Genomic DNA, 18,637 nt, shown 5'->3' with positions numbered 1-18,637 from the left:
TTTTTTCAGTCGAGGAGAGGGCGCCCACGGACCCCTACACCTGGAAACTACCTGGGCTTGAAGAATCCTCGAGACAGTGAGTTGTTTTTCTTTTTTCCTTCAGTCCAGCCTGATAATCGCTGACGATTTAGGTGCAAATTTGCCCTAGCTTCTAGTGAAACTTCTCTACACGAGAGAGCGGTAGCTAGGCATTTTGCAAACAGTTAGGAACTTTTTCTTTGTTGTGAAAGCACAATGAGCTTTTGGGCCTTACATACAGATGGTCCAATTTGAAACCTCTGCTGCTACTGTACCAAATACTGTTTGATTCTAATGAAGAAGTTATTAGTGCTTCTTCCAGTTTCTTTCTAAGGCATAGTCAGGTAATGTGGTGGGTAAAAGCACCATTTTTAGGAACATGGAAGACCCAAAAAAAATTGAGAGCATGTACAATACTTCCTCTCTTATGGTTTAAAATTATAATTGCAACCGCCACCGGACTCATGCTTCTCCGGTGGCGGCTGCAACCTCAATTTTTATAGTGTAAAAGAACAGAAAATTGAAAGCATTTTAAAAATTTTAGGCCTTTTATGGTATAGAAATGGTGCTTTTAACCACTACATTACCAAACTATGCCTAAGAATAACACTTTTGTTTGAAACTCTACCCAAACAAAGCAGGCTGTACATGAACCTTCTTCTGGTTTTTCCCCCCATGTGCCTTCATTTGTTCTTCATGTATATTTTTTGGTCGACTTCACTCATCTACCTCCTTTTTCTTTTGGGAGGTTACCGCTATGGCGGAAGATATCGTGGAGGCTATGGTCGCGATGATTTTGGCGGTGGCTACCGTAGATCTCCAAGGCGCTCACCCTATCGTGGCGGCCGTGACTATTCCCCTCCGCCTCGCAGATCACCCTACAGTAGCAGGTCACGAAGGGAAAGGTCAAGATCTTTACCGTATTCTCCATACAGAAGTCCGGATAGAGGCTACGTCCGTCGGACAAATGGCTACGCCAGGTAAACGTTGTCTATTTGGTCTTTTGAATCAGGACATCGAGACATGAGTTAGTTTCTAACTGTAAGAACTGATGTTTGACTCTATGCTGATTTCTACTGCATGTGTTAAACTGCTTAGTGCTGGACCTAGTTTTGTAGCTTTTATTTGGTGTGTAATGCTTGAAAACATAGGATCCTCTCGTTTTATTTAAGAGAATGAGAGGAGCTGGTTCTGTTGCATCTTATTTCATTTTTTTTCTGCTTGTGGCACTTTGGGGTTATTTGCCCTATTTGTATTTGGAATGAAAGCATGTTCTTCTTATTGTGATTTATGCTCGCGATCCCTGGAGCGGGAAAGTTTAAAATGATGTGAGTGGAGTGAGTATCATGATATGCCATCTGTTTGGGTTTTACTGTATGGTATGGTGTTATTTGATATATTGATGTTTTGAGCAGTGTTGTTAGCAAGTGCACTATCAAAGATATCCTCCGAAGCATCAATTGGATCTTCTATTATCAATCTTTTTTTGTGCTTTATGCTGCGGTACTAGATTTTTTTTTTTTCCTTTTAAATGATGCCTTAATAGGGCCTGCTGCTGATGAAGCACGAGCAAAAGTGCATCAAATTAGGCCAAGTGTTTTCTTGTCGACGATCATGTATTCATGTATTCAGTAATTGCAAACCCAGGTACCTCTCATTATAGTTTTCGACTATTAACATTCCTCATTAATCTAAAATAAGATAAGAGTGGTCATTACCTTTCTTTTTCGTTAAATCAAACAATGCAAACAATGCTACAACTCGGATATTTATCTATATTTTTGTTGAGTTTCATCTCTTTGCATGACATGTTAGTATGTTACTACTATGAATGGTAAATGAGAAATGGTGTTGATCATTTTCTGTGCTTCCCGTTGCAATGGCAAGTACTGTGGCAGAACCGTTCATTGGACCTAACAATGCAGAGTTTCCTCAAGTATGAAATTAAAAATAATTTGTGAACTATATGTTTTCCTGTTAAAACTTCTTATTTATTTTGCTTTTACCTTGTTTAATCGGAAGAGCTGGCATTGATTTTTTTTACTGTTGTTTCAATTTTTTAGCGAAGGATACTACTAATGTTGTTGATATTTATTAATGGGTTGTAGGTGGAATTATTAATTCAAATTAAGTCCCTAATTCATCCTACGAAATTTACTTGTATCAAAACAAAATTTCTTGTAGCAGAACTTAGAAAAGTCGGTGGGGTGTTAGCAATAGGAAGTGTTTACGGGTCTCTTTTATGATGCCCTGTTGTTTAGGGGCTCAGTTTCTATGTTTTTCATTCGAATGAATCATGAATTTTTTTTTTTTTTTTACATTAATAATATCGTGATTTAGCACATTTTTATTAGATAAAAATATATGAAACTTATTTAAACTATGAACCATTTAAATTTGACTATTTAATCTTTTAAAATTTTAATTTTATTACTCAATCTTTCAATTTGTTTGATTTGAATTAGTCAATAATATTTTGATCTTAAAATTTAAACTAATTATCTATTTTAATAAACTTATAGTTGTGAAAATTTTATGATATGTCCTAATTAAATGTGTAGAAATAAACAAAACATTTAAAATTTGAAGTTAATGTGTTATTAATCGACTCAAATCAAAAAAATTGAAAGATTGGATAATAAATTTAAATTTTCAAAAGATTGAGCAGTTAGATTCAAATAGACCATAATTCAGGCAAATTATATATTTTTCCCTTCTTATTGAGAAATATCGACAAAGCCAGTACTTCGCCTTTGCTTCTGTGGGACAAGCCCAGCATTTAAAGCATTTTATGGCTTTAAACTGAGAATATATATGATCTGACAATTTTGGATCTTTTGTTACTAATTCCTGAATTACAATTAAGTCAGTTCGGTATTTTAAAATATCTTTTCTAAGCATTAGCAAAAAAAAAAAGAAGTTAATATTTAATATTTAATAAAATTATCGAGTAGAATAAAACTTTTAATTGATTAATCAAATTAATCGAAGTAAAAAACGAAAATTAAAAATAAAAATAAAAATTGAAAGGGATGTCGCTAGAATTGCAGCTTCCCGTTGAAGTCGGCGCGCAGGAGCTGCTTCGCCACCGACTCTCCGACATGAAGTCGGCGAATCGTGGTTTCCCGCCACCGAGTTCTTCGAACGGCGACCTGGAGTTTAATTTTCCTCCGCTTATTGGGCGGTCCACAAATGACGTGGTGCACAGGGTCCACAAAAGATTCTGTCTACGGCCTTTTGCCTTTGCTTTCACTTGAGGTTTGGCCCTGTTTATATTGATTCGTTTGTTTGCTTGAAACTGGTTTTTAGATTAAAAATAATTTTTGATTAAACACAAGGTAAAAATTATTATCTTTTTATTGCTAAATTGATAGAAAGTCAAACAATTTGAGACGAACAGATATTTTTTTATTTAAAAAATTTATAGTAATAAATAAGATGATAAAAAAAGTACTATTATTTTTTGTTTTTTCAGTAAATTATTTTTTTATTAGTTAGACAAAATTAACTATAATATTTTAAAAAATAAAATAAAATAAAATATAAGAATAAAAACCAGCATTCCCTTTAGCTTTTCTCTCTTATATATTAAAAAATGTTAAAGGTCCCCATGTGATTTAACACTTTTTCACTTTAGTATCTTATACTATAAATTAAAATATATTATTTTAGTATCTATAATTTTATTTTATTTTATTTTTTCTGTCAGATCCTCCGTTAATTTCTCCCTTGAAGTGTGTAGAAGAAACTTTAAATACCTACTCCTGTGAATTGTGGTTTACTCATTTTTTTACTTTACTATCAGGTAGTTTTAACCAAGAATTTAATTTCCATGGTATGGAGTCATTCCGAAAGCTTATTAGCATAGTAAGAATGTAAGATGCATGTCAGATCGTGTCAATGTGTGCCGATCATAAAAAATATATATGTGCTGACACATAATGATATAAAACATTAATTTTTTTAGTAATAAAATATTCTAATTATTTATTATGCATCTTTATCAAATCTTTTAAACTTTATTTAGAAAAAAACTTACTAGTTTAAAAAATAAAGAATTTTGAATTGTACCATCGACACAGGAGTTATATTGTGCCGATATCTTATTAGCACGATATGACACGATGGATATGATACGTATCGATAGGCTATTAAATTTTAATTTTAACTTCATAAAGTAGTAACCGACCGTCCCTAGAGTAAGTGGCAAAGGATTTGGTGATTGATACTCGAGACCCAAGTTCATAGCGTGCTACATATCTCTCTCTCAAAAGAAANTGTTTTCTCGTCGACGATCATGTATTCGGTAATTGCAAACCCAGGTACCTCTCATTATAGTTTTCGACTATTAACATTCCTCATTATTCTAAAATAAGATAAAGAGTGGTCATTACCTTTCTTTTTTGTTAAATCAAACAATGCTACAACTCGGATATTTATCTATATTTATCTATATTTTTGTTTAGTTTCATCTCCACTTTGCATGACATGTTAGTATGTTACTACTATGAATGGTAAATGAGAAATGGTGTTGATCTTTTTCTGTGCTTCCCGTTGCAATGGCAAGTACTGTGGCAGAACCGTTCATTGGATCTAAAAATGCAGTGTGTCCTCAAGTATGAAATTAAAAATAATTTGTGAACTATATGTTTTCCTGTTAAAACTTCTTAATTATTTTGATTTTACCTTGTTTAATCGGAAGAGCTGGCATTAATTTTTTTACGGTTATTTCAATTTTTTAGCCAAGGATACTACTAATGTTGTTGATATTTATTAATGGGTAGTAGGTGGAATTATTAATTCAAATTAAGTCCCTAATTCATCCTACGAAATTTACTTGTATCAAAACAAAATTTCTTGTAGCAAAACTTAGAAAAGTCGGTGGGGTGTTAGTAATAGGAATTGTTTACGGGTCTCATTTATGGTGCCCTGTTGTTTAGGGGCTGTGTGTCTATGTTTTTCATTCGAATGAATCATGATTTTTTTTGGAAAAACTTCAAAAACCCCTCCTATGATTTCGCACTTTCTCACATTAGTATCTTATAGTTTAAAGTGTGTCAATTTGTTTCCTTGTGATTTCGTTTTTCTCTTTTTAGTATCAATTTTATTATTATTTTTTCTTAAATTAGTGATAAAATTAAAATTAAAGGATACTAAAATAAATATTCGATAAATCTAAGTGGGTATTTGAAATTTTTTGTATATAATTTAATAAAATATTAAGAAAAAAGCTGTCAAAAAGATAAAAACAAAATCATAGGGGGGCAAATTGATACACTTTAAACCACAGGATACTAAAGTGAGAAAGTGCGAAACCACGGGGGGATTTTTGAAGTTTTCCCTTTGTTTTTACATTAATAATATGTTGATTTAGCACATTTTTATTAGATAAAAATATATGAAACTTATTTAAACTATGAACCATTTAAATTTGATTATTTAATCTTTCAAAATTTTGATTTTATTACTCAATCTTTTAATTTGTTTGATTTGAATTAGTCAATAATATTTTGATCTTAAAATTTAAACTAATTATCTATTTTAATGAACTTATAGTTGTGAAAATTTTATGATATATTCTAATTAAATGTGTAGAAATAAACAATACATTCAAAATTTGAAGTTAATATATTGTTAATTAACTCAAATCAAAAAAATTGAAAGATTGGATAATATATTTAAAATTTCAAAAGATTGAGCAGTTGGATTCAAATGGATCGTAATTTAGGCAAATTATATATTTTTTCCTTCTTATTGAGAAAAATATCAACAAGTCCAGTACTTCGCCTTTGCTTCTGTGGGACAAGCCCAGCATTTAAAGCATTTTATGGCTTTAAACTGAGAATAAATATGATCTGACAATTTTGGATCTTTTGTTACTACTTCCTGAATTACAATTCAGTTCGGTATTTTGAAATATCTTTTCTAAGCATTAGCAAAAAAAAAAAGTTAATATTTAATATTTAATAAAATTATCGAGTAGAATAAAACTTTTAATTGATTAATCAAATTAATCGTAGTAAAAACTAAAACTAAAACTAAAAATAAAAATAAAAATTGAAAGGGATGTCACTAGAATTGCAGCTTCCCGTTGAAGTCGGCGCGCAGGAGCTGCTCCGTCACCGACTCTCCAACATGAAGTCGGCGAATCGTGGTTTCCCGCCACCGAGTTCTTCGAACGGCGACCTGTAGTTTAATTTTTCTCCGCTTATTGGGCGGTCTACAAATGACGTGGTGCACAAGGTCCACCAAATATCCTGTCCACGGCCTTTTGCCTTTGCTTTCACTCTAGGTTTGGCCCTGTTTCTATTGATTCGTTTGTTTGCTTGAAACTGGTTTTTAGATTAAAAATAATCCTTGATTAAACATAAGGTAAAAATTAATTTTTTTTATTGCTAAATTGATAGAAAGTCAACCATTTAAGACGTACAGATTTTTTTTATTTATTTTATTAAAAAAATTTATACTAATAAATAAGATGATAAAAAAAAATACTATTGTTTTTTGTTTTTCAGTAAATTATTTTTTTTATTAGTTACACAAAATTAATTATAATATTTTAAAAAATAAAATAAAATATAAGAATAAGAACGAGCATTCCCTTTAGCATTTCTCTCTTGTATATAAAAAATTTTAAAGAACTGCATGTTATTTAACACATTTTCACTTTAATATCTCATAATTTAAAGTGTATTAGTTTAGTATCTATAATTTTGTTTGTCNTATTGCAAGGATTTAAGTGCCGTGGCACGGGGTCGTGCCGGAAACTTGCCGGCACGGTACGACACGGTGCGTGCCGAGTTGTGCCGATGTGTGCTGGTCAAAAAAATTCTTTTGTGCCGACACATAATAATATAAAATATTTATTTTTTTTAGCAACAAAATATTTAAATTATTTGTTATACATCTTTATCAAATCTTTTAAATTTTATTAAGAAAATTACTTACTAATGTAAGAAATAAAATTTTAAGTTATATCATCGGTATAGAAATTATATCGTGCTGATATCTTATTGTCACGATATGATGCGATAGATACGGTACGTTTAACTTCATAAAGTAGCACACTTCAAATCATTAAGTACTAAAGTAATATAGTGGAAACTTATGGGCGGGTATTTGCAGTTTTCCCTCTATATATATCGGGGCTCCATAACCCATATGCGACGCGCCCGGAGAAAAGGACGATGACTAAACTAAAGTAATTCAATCAGAAATATGGGCCCATTGGGCCCACTTAGCCTGGTATTTAGGGCCATTACCATATGCTGCGGCCCATTTTGTAACGAAACTTACACTACTAATAATTAAACAATATAGGGCCTAAAATTAAACAATATAGGGCTTCTTAGGCCCAAATAGCCCAACACTAAGACCCAATATTGTACGAGGGCTTTTTACTTCATCGAGATCCCTCAACTCTCTATCTTTTGATTTCAGTAGTTCACAGTTTCACACATTAAGTTAATTCGACATTTTACCAAGTTCAACACTAATTCTATCACAAGTAGGGGTGTCAACGAGCCGAACACGAGCGAGTTGGCTCGTTAAAGTAACCCGTCGAAAAATTCAGCTCGTGTTTGGCTCATTTATTAAACAAACCGAAAAGTTCAACTCGTGTTCGGCCCGTTTACTAAACTAGCGAGCCAATCTTGAGCTCATTTCAAGTAAAAGACGAGCCGACTCACGAACAACGAACTAGATTACCATCCCTAGTGACAAATCAGTCTATTACTTTCTACAAAAAAAAGTTAGTAGAGGGTGTTAGCATAACACAGGTTCGGTGAAGTTATACCAAATATAATTAGGATTATCATAAGGTGTGGTCCACACTAGACAAATGCATGCCATCTTAAGATCTGGATAAGCTACTTAAAGTGTTTAATCCACATTCCAGTACACACACACAGACACACAAAATTAGCTAGCGATGAGTGAACTCAACTGTAATGAGAACGTGACATTGTCTTCGTGCATGCAGTGTAAGAACACCTAATGCGTACACTGAAGCGGCTAAAAACGCTAAAAAAGAGGGGCAATGAGTTGCGTGCAAAGTCCAAATCCAACACAAAAAGGAGCTGCTGTAGGCTGTAGCTACACGTCCAATCCTTCCAACGAAACATGTTTGTTCAACGTCACGCTTTGTACTGCTCCTTTCTTTTTTTCCCTGCACTTTTCAAAAGAGCCCTGTCGTATGCAGGCTTAAATTATTGGTTATGTGTTCCCCAATCCTAATCTGAAAGAGCAATTAAAATTTTAAAAAAAAATTACAAAAATTTTATAAATGTTTATTTTGTTTACTTATTCTTCTAAGTTTTAAAATTTTATATATTGTTATTTTAGAATTTTAAAATATTTAAAGAGTGTTATGTTGTTAAAGAAGAGGGAGAAAATAACCAAATTATTTTTACTCATTTTATAAGAAAAAATATTTTTTTAATAAATTATACATAAAAAAGATGGAATAGTGACAGAACTAATATGGATGGGGAGGCCAAATGCATTGTCTTGAAAATTTGAGTGAGTAAAATATAAATTTTTGAAAATCAAGGAAAAAAATAAAAAAAATAAATATTTATCTGTATTTTAGCCAAAAGGTACATTATGTTCATCTAAGAATTTTTATCTCTTAATTAGTCATATCATTTTTTTTCCTTTTTTGGATTTCTTTTATGAAATCGTAAGATTTAATAGGTGTAAGATTTACGCCTAATTAACAGTGTATATATGTAACATTTTTCAATTATGAATATTTGTGATGTTTATTTTTATTTCTGATTTCAATACTAATAACCATAATCATAATATTATATTATGATACTTATATAATTCAATATGCTATATTATATTTCATGCAGATAAAAATAAATGGTATTGTGAGTTCCATATCCATTTAGCTAAGTTAAAAACTTTTCAATTTAATTTATTTACATGTTAGAGTGAATAGATATAGTACTTTACCCTTCTCGTTGTCTAAAAAAAATTTGTACGTGTATATTTCTAAGGCAATATAATTGAGACTAAATCTAGTTCCCAGGCGAGAAAATGTTGGTACGTGTTGTTCGCTATTTATTATTAAAATAAAATAGGTTAAACATTTTGTTTAATAAATTGAGTTGGGCGAATCTAATAAATTGAATGGAGGTGCGTCGTAGCTGAGCTTTTAAGTGCGATGAGTGCGCTCTTCTTATAAGTATGTGTTTTTGGGATAGTTTGTTGGCGCTTGCGATCCACACATGTGACCTACAAATATCTTAGAAAAAAGTTTAAACATGTTTGGAAACAAAAATTTACAAATACTTACATAACAAGTCATTAATTATGACCAACAATAACTTCTCATTAATGTTGCAATGAATGCTTAATTAGCACCATCCGTATGTACGCTGCTGCTCTGTACAGGACATTTGCATTTGAAATTTGAAATTAGTAGGGTAAAAAAATTTATCTGAATTATGAATGATTTTGAATCCACTGTTTAATATTTCAAAATTTTAAAATTTTAATGTTATTGTCCAACTTTCAATCTGTTTTGAGTTGAGTCAATTAATGATAATTTAACTTTAAAATTTGAATAAGTTGCTTATTATTACAAGGTTGGTTAGTATATTCACATAATTTTAGCAACTATAAATTTATTAAAGTAAGAAATTAACTTAAATTTTAAAGTTAAAATATCATATCGAATAATAAATTTAAAATAGTTCATAGTTCGAATAAATTTTATACGTTCTTATCTATTAATTGTCTTTGACAGTACAAATGTTTCAAAAATGCTTTTATTTTTTGTACGTAAGTTACATGCAACTAAGATTTAGATCTTATTTTTGATACTCATTGACTACTTTTTATTTGTTTTTTAAATAAGTTTACGAAGAAATAACAATTGTACCATGGATTTTTTTTATTTCCTGAGTAAATTTTAAAATGATGCTTTTGATTTTGATACCTAAAAAACTCGCATCAATATTTTCACCATGCGAAATCCCGATTTTTTTAAAAAAAATTTGTGAAATAATTTTTAGTTTGCAAATTAGTAAGATTTTAATTTGAGATCTATTGGGAAGATAAAAGTGATTGACAAAATAAGACGAGTTTAAAGTGGAAAATAATTGTTGACTTAAATGGACCAGCAACTTGCCCTGTGGCGGAAGGTCATGTTGGGCCGAGTCATATTCGAAATGGCATGAGGCTGGGCGAGCCGAGTAATATTCGAAGTGGCGTGAGGCTGGACGGGCCGAGTCGCAATCGAGATCCGTGGACGCGGTATCTAATACGCTTTAAGTGAATTGGTTGCGTATTTCTAATAGCTCGAATTTTTGAAATTAATAGTTAGCGCCAACGATCCGACAACAACTACAGAGGATGCCATGGTCAATTGAACTTTATGTAAAATTTAACCTCTTGAACAAAGTCACTCAATTGTACCACTGCAATCTATCCATTGCAAAGTATGTTTTTTTTGGCCTGATAATTGGGAATTGGTAATTTCTAAACCTAATTTTGATATTATCAAAATAAAAAAAAAGTCTAAATCCTAGCTAGATATAATACACAAACTTTGATAAAATCAAATTTAATTCTAAAAATATTAAATTTTTTAATAATTTTAATCCAAAGAAGAGAATAGATAGCCAAAAAGTAAGAAAAGCCTGACAAAGCCAACCAAGGATTGGAACAATCTTCAATCTAATAAAGAAGCAAACAACAGTAGCTGTGCTCATTAATTGCTTTAACAACAACCAAAGCTTCCCAACTATTTTAAGGAAAAAGAAAAATGCTTGGTGTACCCCCAAATTGCCCCCCATTCCAATGAGGACAGTAAGATAAATTCATTGGATATTGTTGTCTATCTACTTATCCGTGAGTTTTACTGTCTTTTATGTACTCTGTTGACGTGTCGGCATTCTGATTATTCTTTAAGCATCCGTTTGGTTCGGATATAAGTAAGAACTAGCTATTATAATGATAAGTACAAGTATGGGGATAAGAAAAATAGTGTTTGGATGAAAATTAGATTGTTCCCGGGAATAAGAATAACTTTAAATAGTTTTATATAAAAAATGAAGGTGTTGGTGGGGATAACTGAGAACTACTATTCTCGGATAAAAAATTAGCATTTGAGTATAAAGAGGGGGATAAGGGCCTATTCCTATCCCTATCCCCTAACCAAACACTGAGCATCCGTTTGGTTCGGAGGGGTGGAATAACCCCTTAAGCCCGAAGTTATTTCTAAACACTCAATATGGGAGGCTCCACCCTACCCCACCCCACCACACCTTGCTATTCCAACCAAACAAAATACTATTTTATCCATTATCCTTCTTATCCCACCTATTCCAATCAAATATTATTTTATCTATATCTGGACTAAACTCAATTCTCAACCAAACATAAAATTACTCTAATCCTATCTTAACCCTGAACTTAACTGTATTCCTGAAATAACAAGTTTTTACTTAACCCCGAACCAAACGGTAGTAAAATATATTTTTATATTTATTCTTGAAAAATAATGCCACTATTAATTTTTCAAATTCGTTTGATATATTCTAGCTGCCAAATCTCGGCCATAACAGTAACTTATAAAAATTTTAAGAAATTTATTTGGTCCTACTTATACTACTATATTCATTTACAATTTTGCATAAGAATATTAATAAATTTATAGTTGTAGTTATAATAAGAAGTTAAAGGTTAATCTAGTTCTAAAAGTAAATGTTTTAATTTGGTACATGGGATTATGCTGAACTCAGAAGCAATTAAAAAAAAAATTAAAATTAATTTTCTTATATCCTACAATATAACTAGACAAATTGAAATTTTGTTATTTTTGACAGAAAAAAGGGTAAACAATCCGTTCGTTTATTTTTAAAAAATAAAGTCAAATAAAAATATAAAATAATTAAATTTTAAATTTAAAAATTTTAAGGTTAAATTACAGAAAACCCTCCTATGAATATTCCTTTTTTCACTTTTTCTTTCTAACTTTCAAAAATTTATATTTTGCCTATTAAAATTTCAGAAATTTATTTTCAAGGACTACGGTATTAATGGATAGGGCAAAATGACCAAATTACTCTGACTTCTCCTATAAGAAAAAATAATAAAATTTTAATATATTTCTGTCATTTTGAAAGATATATTTTCGATATAAAATATAAAAAATAAACGGAATAGTGATGAAACTCTAATGGAGGAGGCCTAAATGTAACAACTTAAAATTTTAAGAAAGTAAAATATAATTTTTTAAAAAATCTAAAAAAATAAAAAATAAATATTTACAAATTTTTTTTTTGTAATTTAGTCAAATTTTAATATTAATTATTATGAGAGTTCTCAGTCAACTGAGTTGGGTACAAACAGTTGGTAAATTAACTATTTTTTTTAAGGAAAAATTTCAAAAAATCCTTTCTGTGGTTTCGTACTTTTTTATTTTAGTACCCTTACGGTTTAAAGTGTATCAAATTAGTACTCTGTGGTTTCGCACTTTCTCACTTTAGTACCCTGTGGTTTAAAGTGTATCAAGTTAGTACCATGTGATTTTTAAACTACAGGATACTAAAGTGATAAAGTACGAAACCACATGGTACTAACTTGATACACTTTAAATCACAGGGTACTAAAATAAAAAAGTGCAAAATCATGCGGTACTAACTTGATAAAATTTAAATCACAGGATACTAAAATGAGAAAAAATATATTTGAAGTTTTTTTTTTTTTTTAAGTAGGGGGACAAATAGGTGTGCCCTTTGGGATCTCCCTCCCATGGGAGAGCTTGTACTTGACCTCCTTAAAAGAGAGACACATGGCCACATGGGGAAGAGAACATGAGAGCAACGCTTCAATCACTTTCTCACACTTCTCCCTCTCTCTCTCTCTCCCCCTTTTTGTTCCCTTCCCCCAACTCTCCTCCTCGTCTCTCTCTCATCTCTCTGCACACTTCTCCTCTCGACCACCATAAAAATCCCTTCTTTAATCTCACGTACGTACGCACACTCCCCTCCTATGCACATTTCGCACCCCAAGCTCTCTTTTTTTTTAATCCCTTCTCCCGAACCCATTCCCCCACCATAAACACAAGCGAAATCCAGTAGCAATCGTACCACCACCCATTAATTCCCCTCGCCCATCAAGTTGGTTGAGTGCGTCCTCTTCTTCCTCCTCCGCCGCATCTTTTCCCCCAATTTTTCTGCTTTAATTGCACGGCATTTGCTCGAATTATTGCCTAGATCTCGTAGGAAGTTGATATGTAGAGGAAAGGCGCCTCCTTTTATCTTCAAAGCCCTAGTTTTTTGGTAGCCGAAGGTGGTGGGAGGATGGAGGGGAGGATGAGGAGATACGGGGCGCGATCGAGCCCCGAACGGACTAGGGTTTGGGTGGAGCCGCAGCCGCCGCCGCCGATGGCGATGGCGATGCCGAAGCAGCATTCGCAGTCGCCGCAGCCGAAGAAGGTCCCTGTTGTGTATTACCTCTGCCGCAATCGCCATCTCGAGCACCCGCACTTCATGGAGGTCCCATTGTCCTCCTCCTCCGAGGCCCTATACTTGAGAGGTAGTTGGTTTGTAGTGTAAAGGTGGGGACTTTGATTTGTTTTGCTTTGGGCTTTTGATTTGGGTTCTGTGTTGTTTTGGTTGCAGATGTGATTATTCGGCTCAATGCGCTGAGAGGGAAGGGCATGGCGGCGATGTACTCGTGGTCTTGTAAGAGGTAATTGGGAGGAAGATCATGGTTAAAACCCTAATTTTGTGCATTAACTGGTGGTGAATTTGGTTCATGGGATCAATTGTGCAGGAGCTATAAGAATGGATTTGTGTGGCACGATTTGTCGGAGGACGATTTGGTTCACCCCGCGCAGGGCAATGAGTACATTCTCAAAGGTTCCGAATTGTTGGATCGATCCCCGCCAGGTACTCGACGAATTGCCTCGATTTTGTCATGTCTACTAATTCCTCATTTTGAAGAGGAAACCGAGAAGAACACTTTAATATTTCTCTACTTAGATCTCTCTCTTTCCCGGCGGTACCTAAACTATCGCTTTTATAGGAAACTGCTTAGAAATAGACTTAACACCCCAATTCCACCCCAATTCTATGTGCACGATATACATGAACTAAGAGTCGAAGAGATGGGGATGTGACCTATTGAAATGTGATGAGGGTATCAAACTTTTGAGCGTAGGCATTGCACCCGCGTCCTCGCAGAACGGTGAGGGTTTAGGACAAATGGCATATGAATAGCCTTAAAATTTCCTTTCCATTTTCTTTTGTAGATCGACAACACCATGGCGCAAGCAACACCAAGATCGAGAATTCAAAACAACCGCAACAGGAATCCCCAACTTCATGTAGAAACCAAGAAGTTTGCTCTTCTTCTTCCTCCCCCACAATTTTAGTTGAGGGAACAAAACTTCCCCCACCATCACCATTGCCACCGCCGCCTCCTACTCCACCATCACCACCTCCTTCCACTCTTCGAGAAGATGAGCCATGCCACACTCCTCGCTCCGGTTCTTCTGGAAACTTCTCTCCCGAACCCAAAGGAAGAACTGCCCCCTCATCAAGAACAAGCTCCCTCAGTCCGACAGAGTACAGAATCTACAAGCCAGTCGGTGCTCAAGATGCCTCCACTCAAACAGACGATCGAAAAGGGAAGAACCCTGTTCAAGCGGAAACTCGCACCACCGGAGTTTCCACAGATGATGGGCCGTTGGATTTCCAAGAAAGGGACCCTAAACGTACCCCAAGATCGAACGAACAGCCAGAGATGATCATTGAATCATCGCCGCCGCTAACGTCATCTAGTGTTTCTTCGGGTGGGAGAATAGATACTTTGGAATCTCTAATAAGAGCTGAAGCAAGCAAGAGGAATAGTTTTAGGATATTAGAAGAGGAGGAGGTTTATGTCCCTGTCGCGTCAAGGCTAAGGGCAACGAATTTGCTCATGCATTTGATTACATGTGGGTCGATATCTGTTAAGGATCACCGAAGTTTTGGGCTTGTTCCGACTTATAGGCCGAGGTTCACTCATATGAACTTCCCCTCTCCATTTTTTTCTACTTCGATGATGGTGGGAGATATGGATGGCTTCTCGGAGAAGCCAAGGATGATGGGAATGAGGCTTGAAGGGGCAGAATATTTTAGCGGGAGCTTGCTTGAGACTAAGAGGCACAAGGAGGGAGAGGCCGGGGTGCCTATTCTAAAGCGATCTTCGTCCTTTGACGAGGACAGGTAATTCTAAATTTCTGTATTTATGCTACAACTTAAGAGCCTCTCCTTTAGTTGGCTCTCCTTTGATTACATAAATTTTAACCAAACACATGGTACTTGAGTATGTTGCACCCTCCATACTAGTTGTAGATTTCATCATTTTTATCTCTTTCTCTTAAGCTATTACTTTCTAGTACTACTTTTCTAAGCTCTAGGTAACTGATAAGATTAACATTTTTATTCACGAGTAAAGCTGCATATATCTGCGATTCTCGTCCAATTAGTGATCTCTAGCTACCTGCTTTAGATCTCATATCAGTTGTAAAATATGCATAGACAAAATACTAGTAAGGAGACCAGTGAATGAGGCTTTTGTTGAAAGTGTCGACCGTGAGTACCATCCTCATATTTCAATATCAAACACTATCTTTATATGATGCCACCCTGGATATGCCATATACACGTGTTGCGTGGCGAGAGCTATAAACCCTTTTCAGACCGGTAATTACTGTATATATAGTCCCCTTCGACAATTTCTCTTGATGTATAGACTCGTACAATCCCCAGAGTTTTTGATTTGATCAATCCACATATGTCTTAACTGCAATAAATATGTTAAACATAATGCAGAACCTCCAAAATACCTGACTCTAAAGGAAACAAAGAAAACCTAGCGGACTCGTCAAGTGTCAAGTGTCTCCCTCGAGCAATGAAAATGGCATCATGCCGATCAGCAAGAAACGAAACGATTCGTTCACCTATCTCCGACGCGGGAAACTCCTCGGCCGTGCCAGAGTGCAGTGGCCAATCCTCCCCTCTCTGTTCATCGAAGGGCGGAAGTAAAAGAATAACCGATTCTTCCTCTGCGAAAGGTTCGTCGAGGAGGTTAGAGTCCTTCAAGGAGGAGAAGGAAAAGGTGATCAAGATCGAAGAAAGTTGAGTGTCATACCCATAGATGTTTTGGTAACCGCGGTTTTTGTTTTACTTTCCCGTATATGTTTTGATTGAGATTGCTTAATCTTACTATTGCAGGCTTGCTTCTGGTGCTCGGGTTATAATCAAATCCAGTTGCGACGAAAGCTATGATAGCTCAGAATCACTGTGAGGAGCCACTCTTTTACTTTCTTCTTTTTTCTTTTTCTTTTTCACCCCACCCCTGTATGTTGGTTTTCTTCACATAGCTGATCTTGAAGAAAAGTTGTTTTGCTATTGTCAAAAAGTGGCTGTAACTTGTGAGTGCCATTCAATTCTTTTATGAATTTACTTTCTTTCTAAATAGAGTCTTGTAAAGCTCTATGATTGTTTTGCTAGTTTTTTCTTAATTCCAGATTAATTAATTTCAAGGCCAGTTGACCCTTTTTGAGTACATTAGATCTAGTGAATGGTAATGGCATAAAATGAGCTTCATTAGTGATCTGGAGAAGAATGCTTTAAGATCCGTAAACAGTGTCAAATTGGCTATTAGCAATCAATCATTAAGGTAAACCCTATTATCAGATTCTTGCAGAATTTCGATCTTTTGTGCATGATCTATTTGGAGCCACTCTAATACCTAACAATATCCTCTACACAACCATATAAGCAAAAGTGGTGGTGGCCCTTCTTAATGTGGTCAATCAATGCCAACTAGTTTGATAGCTACATGTATTTATTATGGCCCCTTAATTTGGATGTTTTCATTGACGATATATTGAATGAGTTCGACAGTGTTTGTTTCGACACTAAAATCGTGAATCGTACAAAGATCGACCTTTCGGCTTCGGTATTTTGTAAGAAATTTGAAAAAGTCGATGTCGGGAAGAAGTTTGGGCTAAAATTCGTTGAGAGTTTAAATTGACATACTAACAAAGAGTTTTAACTTTTCGTATGAGACTTAACTATAAAAAATATATAAGGAATAAAAAACTAATTAAAAAACTACTCTAAAATATTTATAGGCTAAATTATAGAAAACTTTTCTATCAAAATTCGATTTTTTTTTTCCAGTCATTTAAAAATCTATACTTTATCTCCTTATAAAATAAAAAATAGTCACAAGAGGTACACCGTAAAAAATAGTCATAGGAGGTATGGTGTAAACTGTGATGACAAAATGACTATTTTGCTCCTCATCATTTTTTGACAACAGAAAAGAAGGCTGAGGATATTTTTGGCATAAAAAATATATAATAATATTTTATAAACGGAACACTAACGGATCATTAATAGTAAGAGGTGAAGTGAATATTTTTTATTTTACAAGGGACAAAGTGTAGGTTTTTAAATAACAAGGAAGAAAAGTTAAAAATTGAGTTTTGATAGGGAGTTTTCTGTAATATAATACAGCCATATATATATATATATATATATATATATATATATATATATATGTAAATTTAAAGAAGTTTTTTTTATTTCAAAATTTGGCGTGAGGCTGCGTAAGTGAACACGTCCTCCCGTCCATTTGCTTTAAAATTTGTGTTTGCTTTAAAAATTTGTGTTAGTTCGTGAGATGGACGGTGGAGATAACTAGAAGGTCTACTCTCCACGTGGGGAGATGGTGGGCCAACGAACCCACCCCGTACGATCTGGGCCGTTGATCTAGGCCACGAGCCTTCCTGATGGCCCATACACCCGGTCCGCAGAAAATGGCTTCGTGGGGCCCACGGGTCCCCCTTTTTACAGGGCCTAGTGGCTCCACACGTTTCCTTTAACAGCCGATGTGGTACAAAGCCAAATGTGTCGGTGAAGCTTGTGTACACGTGGCGTAGCTTGATTGGTTGAAAATTCAGAAGACGCGTTACATTGAGACCCCTAGTTAAAAAGGATCACCCAAATTTATTATTATTTATTTATTACTATACACTAATGTCCATCGACTTATTCTACTATCCCGCACGTATACTCGGGCTACTTTTGGTGCACCTGGTGCACCATAGACTATTGATTTGTGAATATATATATGGTTTATGGGGTGATATTAGATACATCTTTTCTATTCTATTCTATTCTTCTTTCTACATTTAAGGAGAGTTTGGAGGATCTCAGAGTCACACGTATCCCCCAAAGCCTCTCCCATCTCTCTCCCCACCTATATATGTATATAGAGTTGAGTTAGAATACTTTCAAAAGCACAACTCTAAGAGAGTGGTGCTTTTGAGTTTTTAGCCATTGGATGAAAACATGTAGGGTTAAGATGATGGTGGCAGGTGGTGGTAAGTGATGGTAGGTGGAATAGTGTTTAATCCAAAGACTATTAGTAATCAAGGAGTAGATTCAAGGATTAGAAACCTAGAAGCACCAAGTCCTTGGTGCTTCTAAAAATATTCTAGCTCAATTCCTCAATTATATATATATATATATATATATATATATATATATATATATAGAGAGAGAGAGAGAGAGAGAGAGAGAGAGAGTTGTGCTGGTAT

At 34.2% G+C, this 18,637-nt stretch overlaps 1 protein-coding gene and 1 long non-coding RNA gene across 3 annotated transcripts; both read left to right on the top strand.

Annotated features, from left to right (window-relative positions):
- On the top strand, window positions 1–1,309 carry LOC109726942. Its single transcript, XR_002220657.1, has 2 exons — window positions 1–76; window positions 767–1,309. It is a non-coding gene; the product is annotated as an uncharacterized LOC109726942 (long non-coding RNA).
- Window positions 12,829–16,593, top strand: LOC109727600 (protein UPSTREAM OF FLC-like). Of its 2 annotated transcripts, none has more exons than XM_020257759.1 (6): window positions 12,829–13,572; window positions 13,659–13,728; window positions 13,813–13,928; window positions 14,291–15,248; window positions 15,858–16,143; window positions 16,260–16,593. In XM_020257759.1, the coding sequence occupies exons 1-6, from the start codon at window positions 13,338–13,340 to the stop codon at window positions 16,311–16,313; spliced, it is 1,719 nt and encodes a 572-aa protein (XP_020113348.1). In that variant the 5' UTR covers window positions 12,829–13,337; the 3' UTR covers window positions 16,314–16,593. The 2 variants fall into 2 exon arrangements, with proteins under 2 accessions (XP_020113348.1, XP_020113347.1); XM_020257758.1 differs by having other exon boundaries at window positions 12,830–13,572; window positions 15,858–16,163.

The sequence above is a fragment of the Ananas comosus genome, linkage group 22 (genome assembly GCF_001540865.1).
Source record: "Ananas comosus cultivar F153 linkage group 22, ASM154086v1, whole genome shotgun sequence".
Taxonomy (NCBI): Eukaryota; Viridiplantae; Streptophyta; class Magnoliopsida; order Poales; family Bromeliaceae; genus Ananas; species Ananas comosus.
This window is presented reverse-complemented; position numbering and strand designations above follow the sequence as displayed.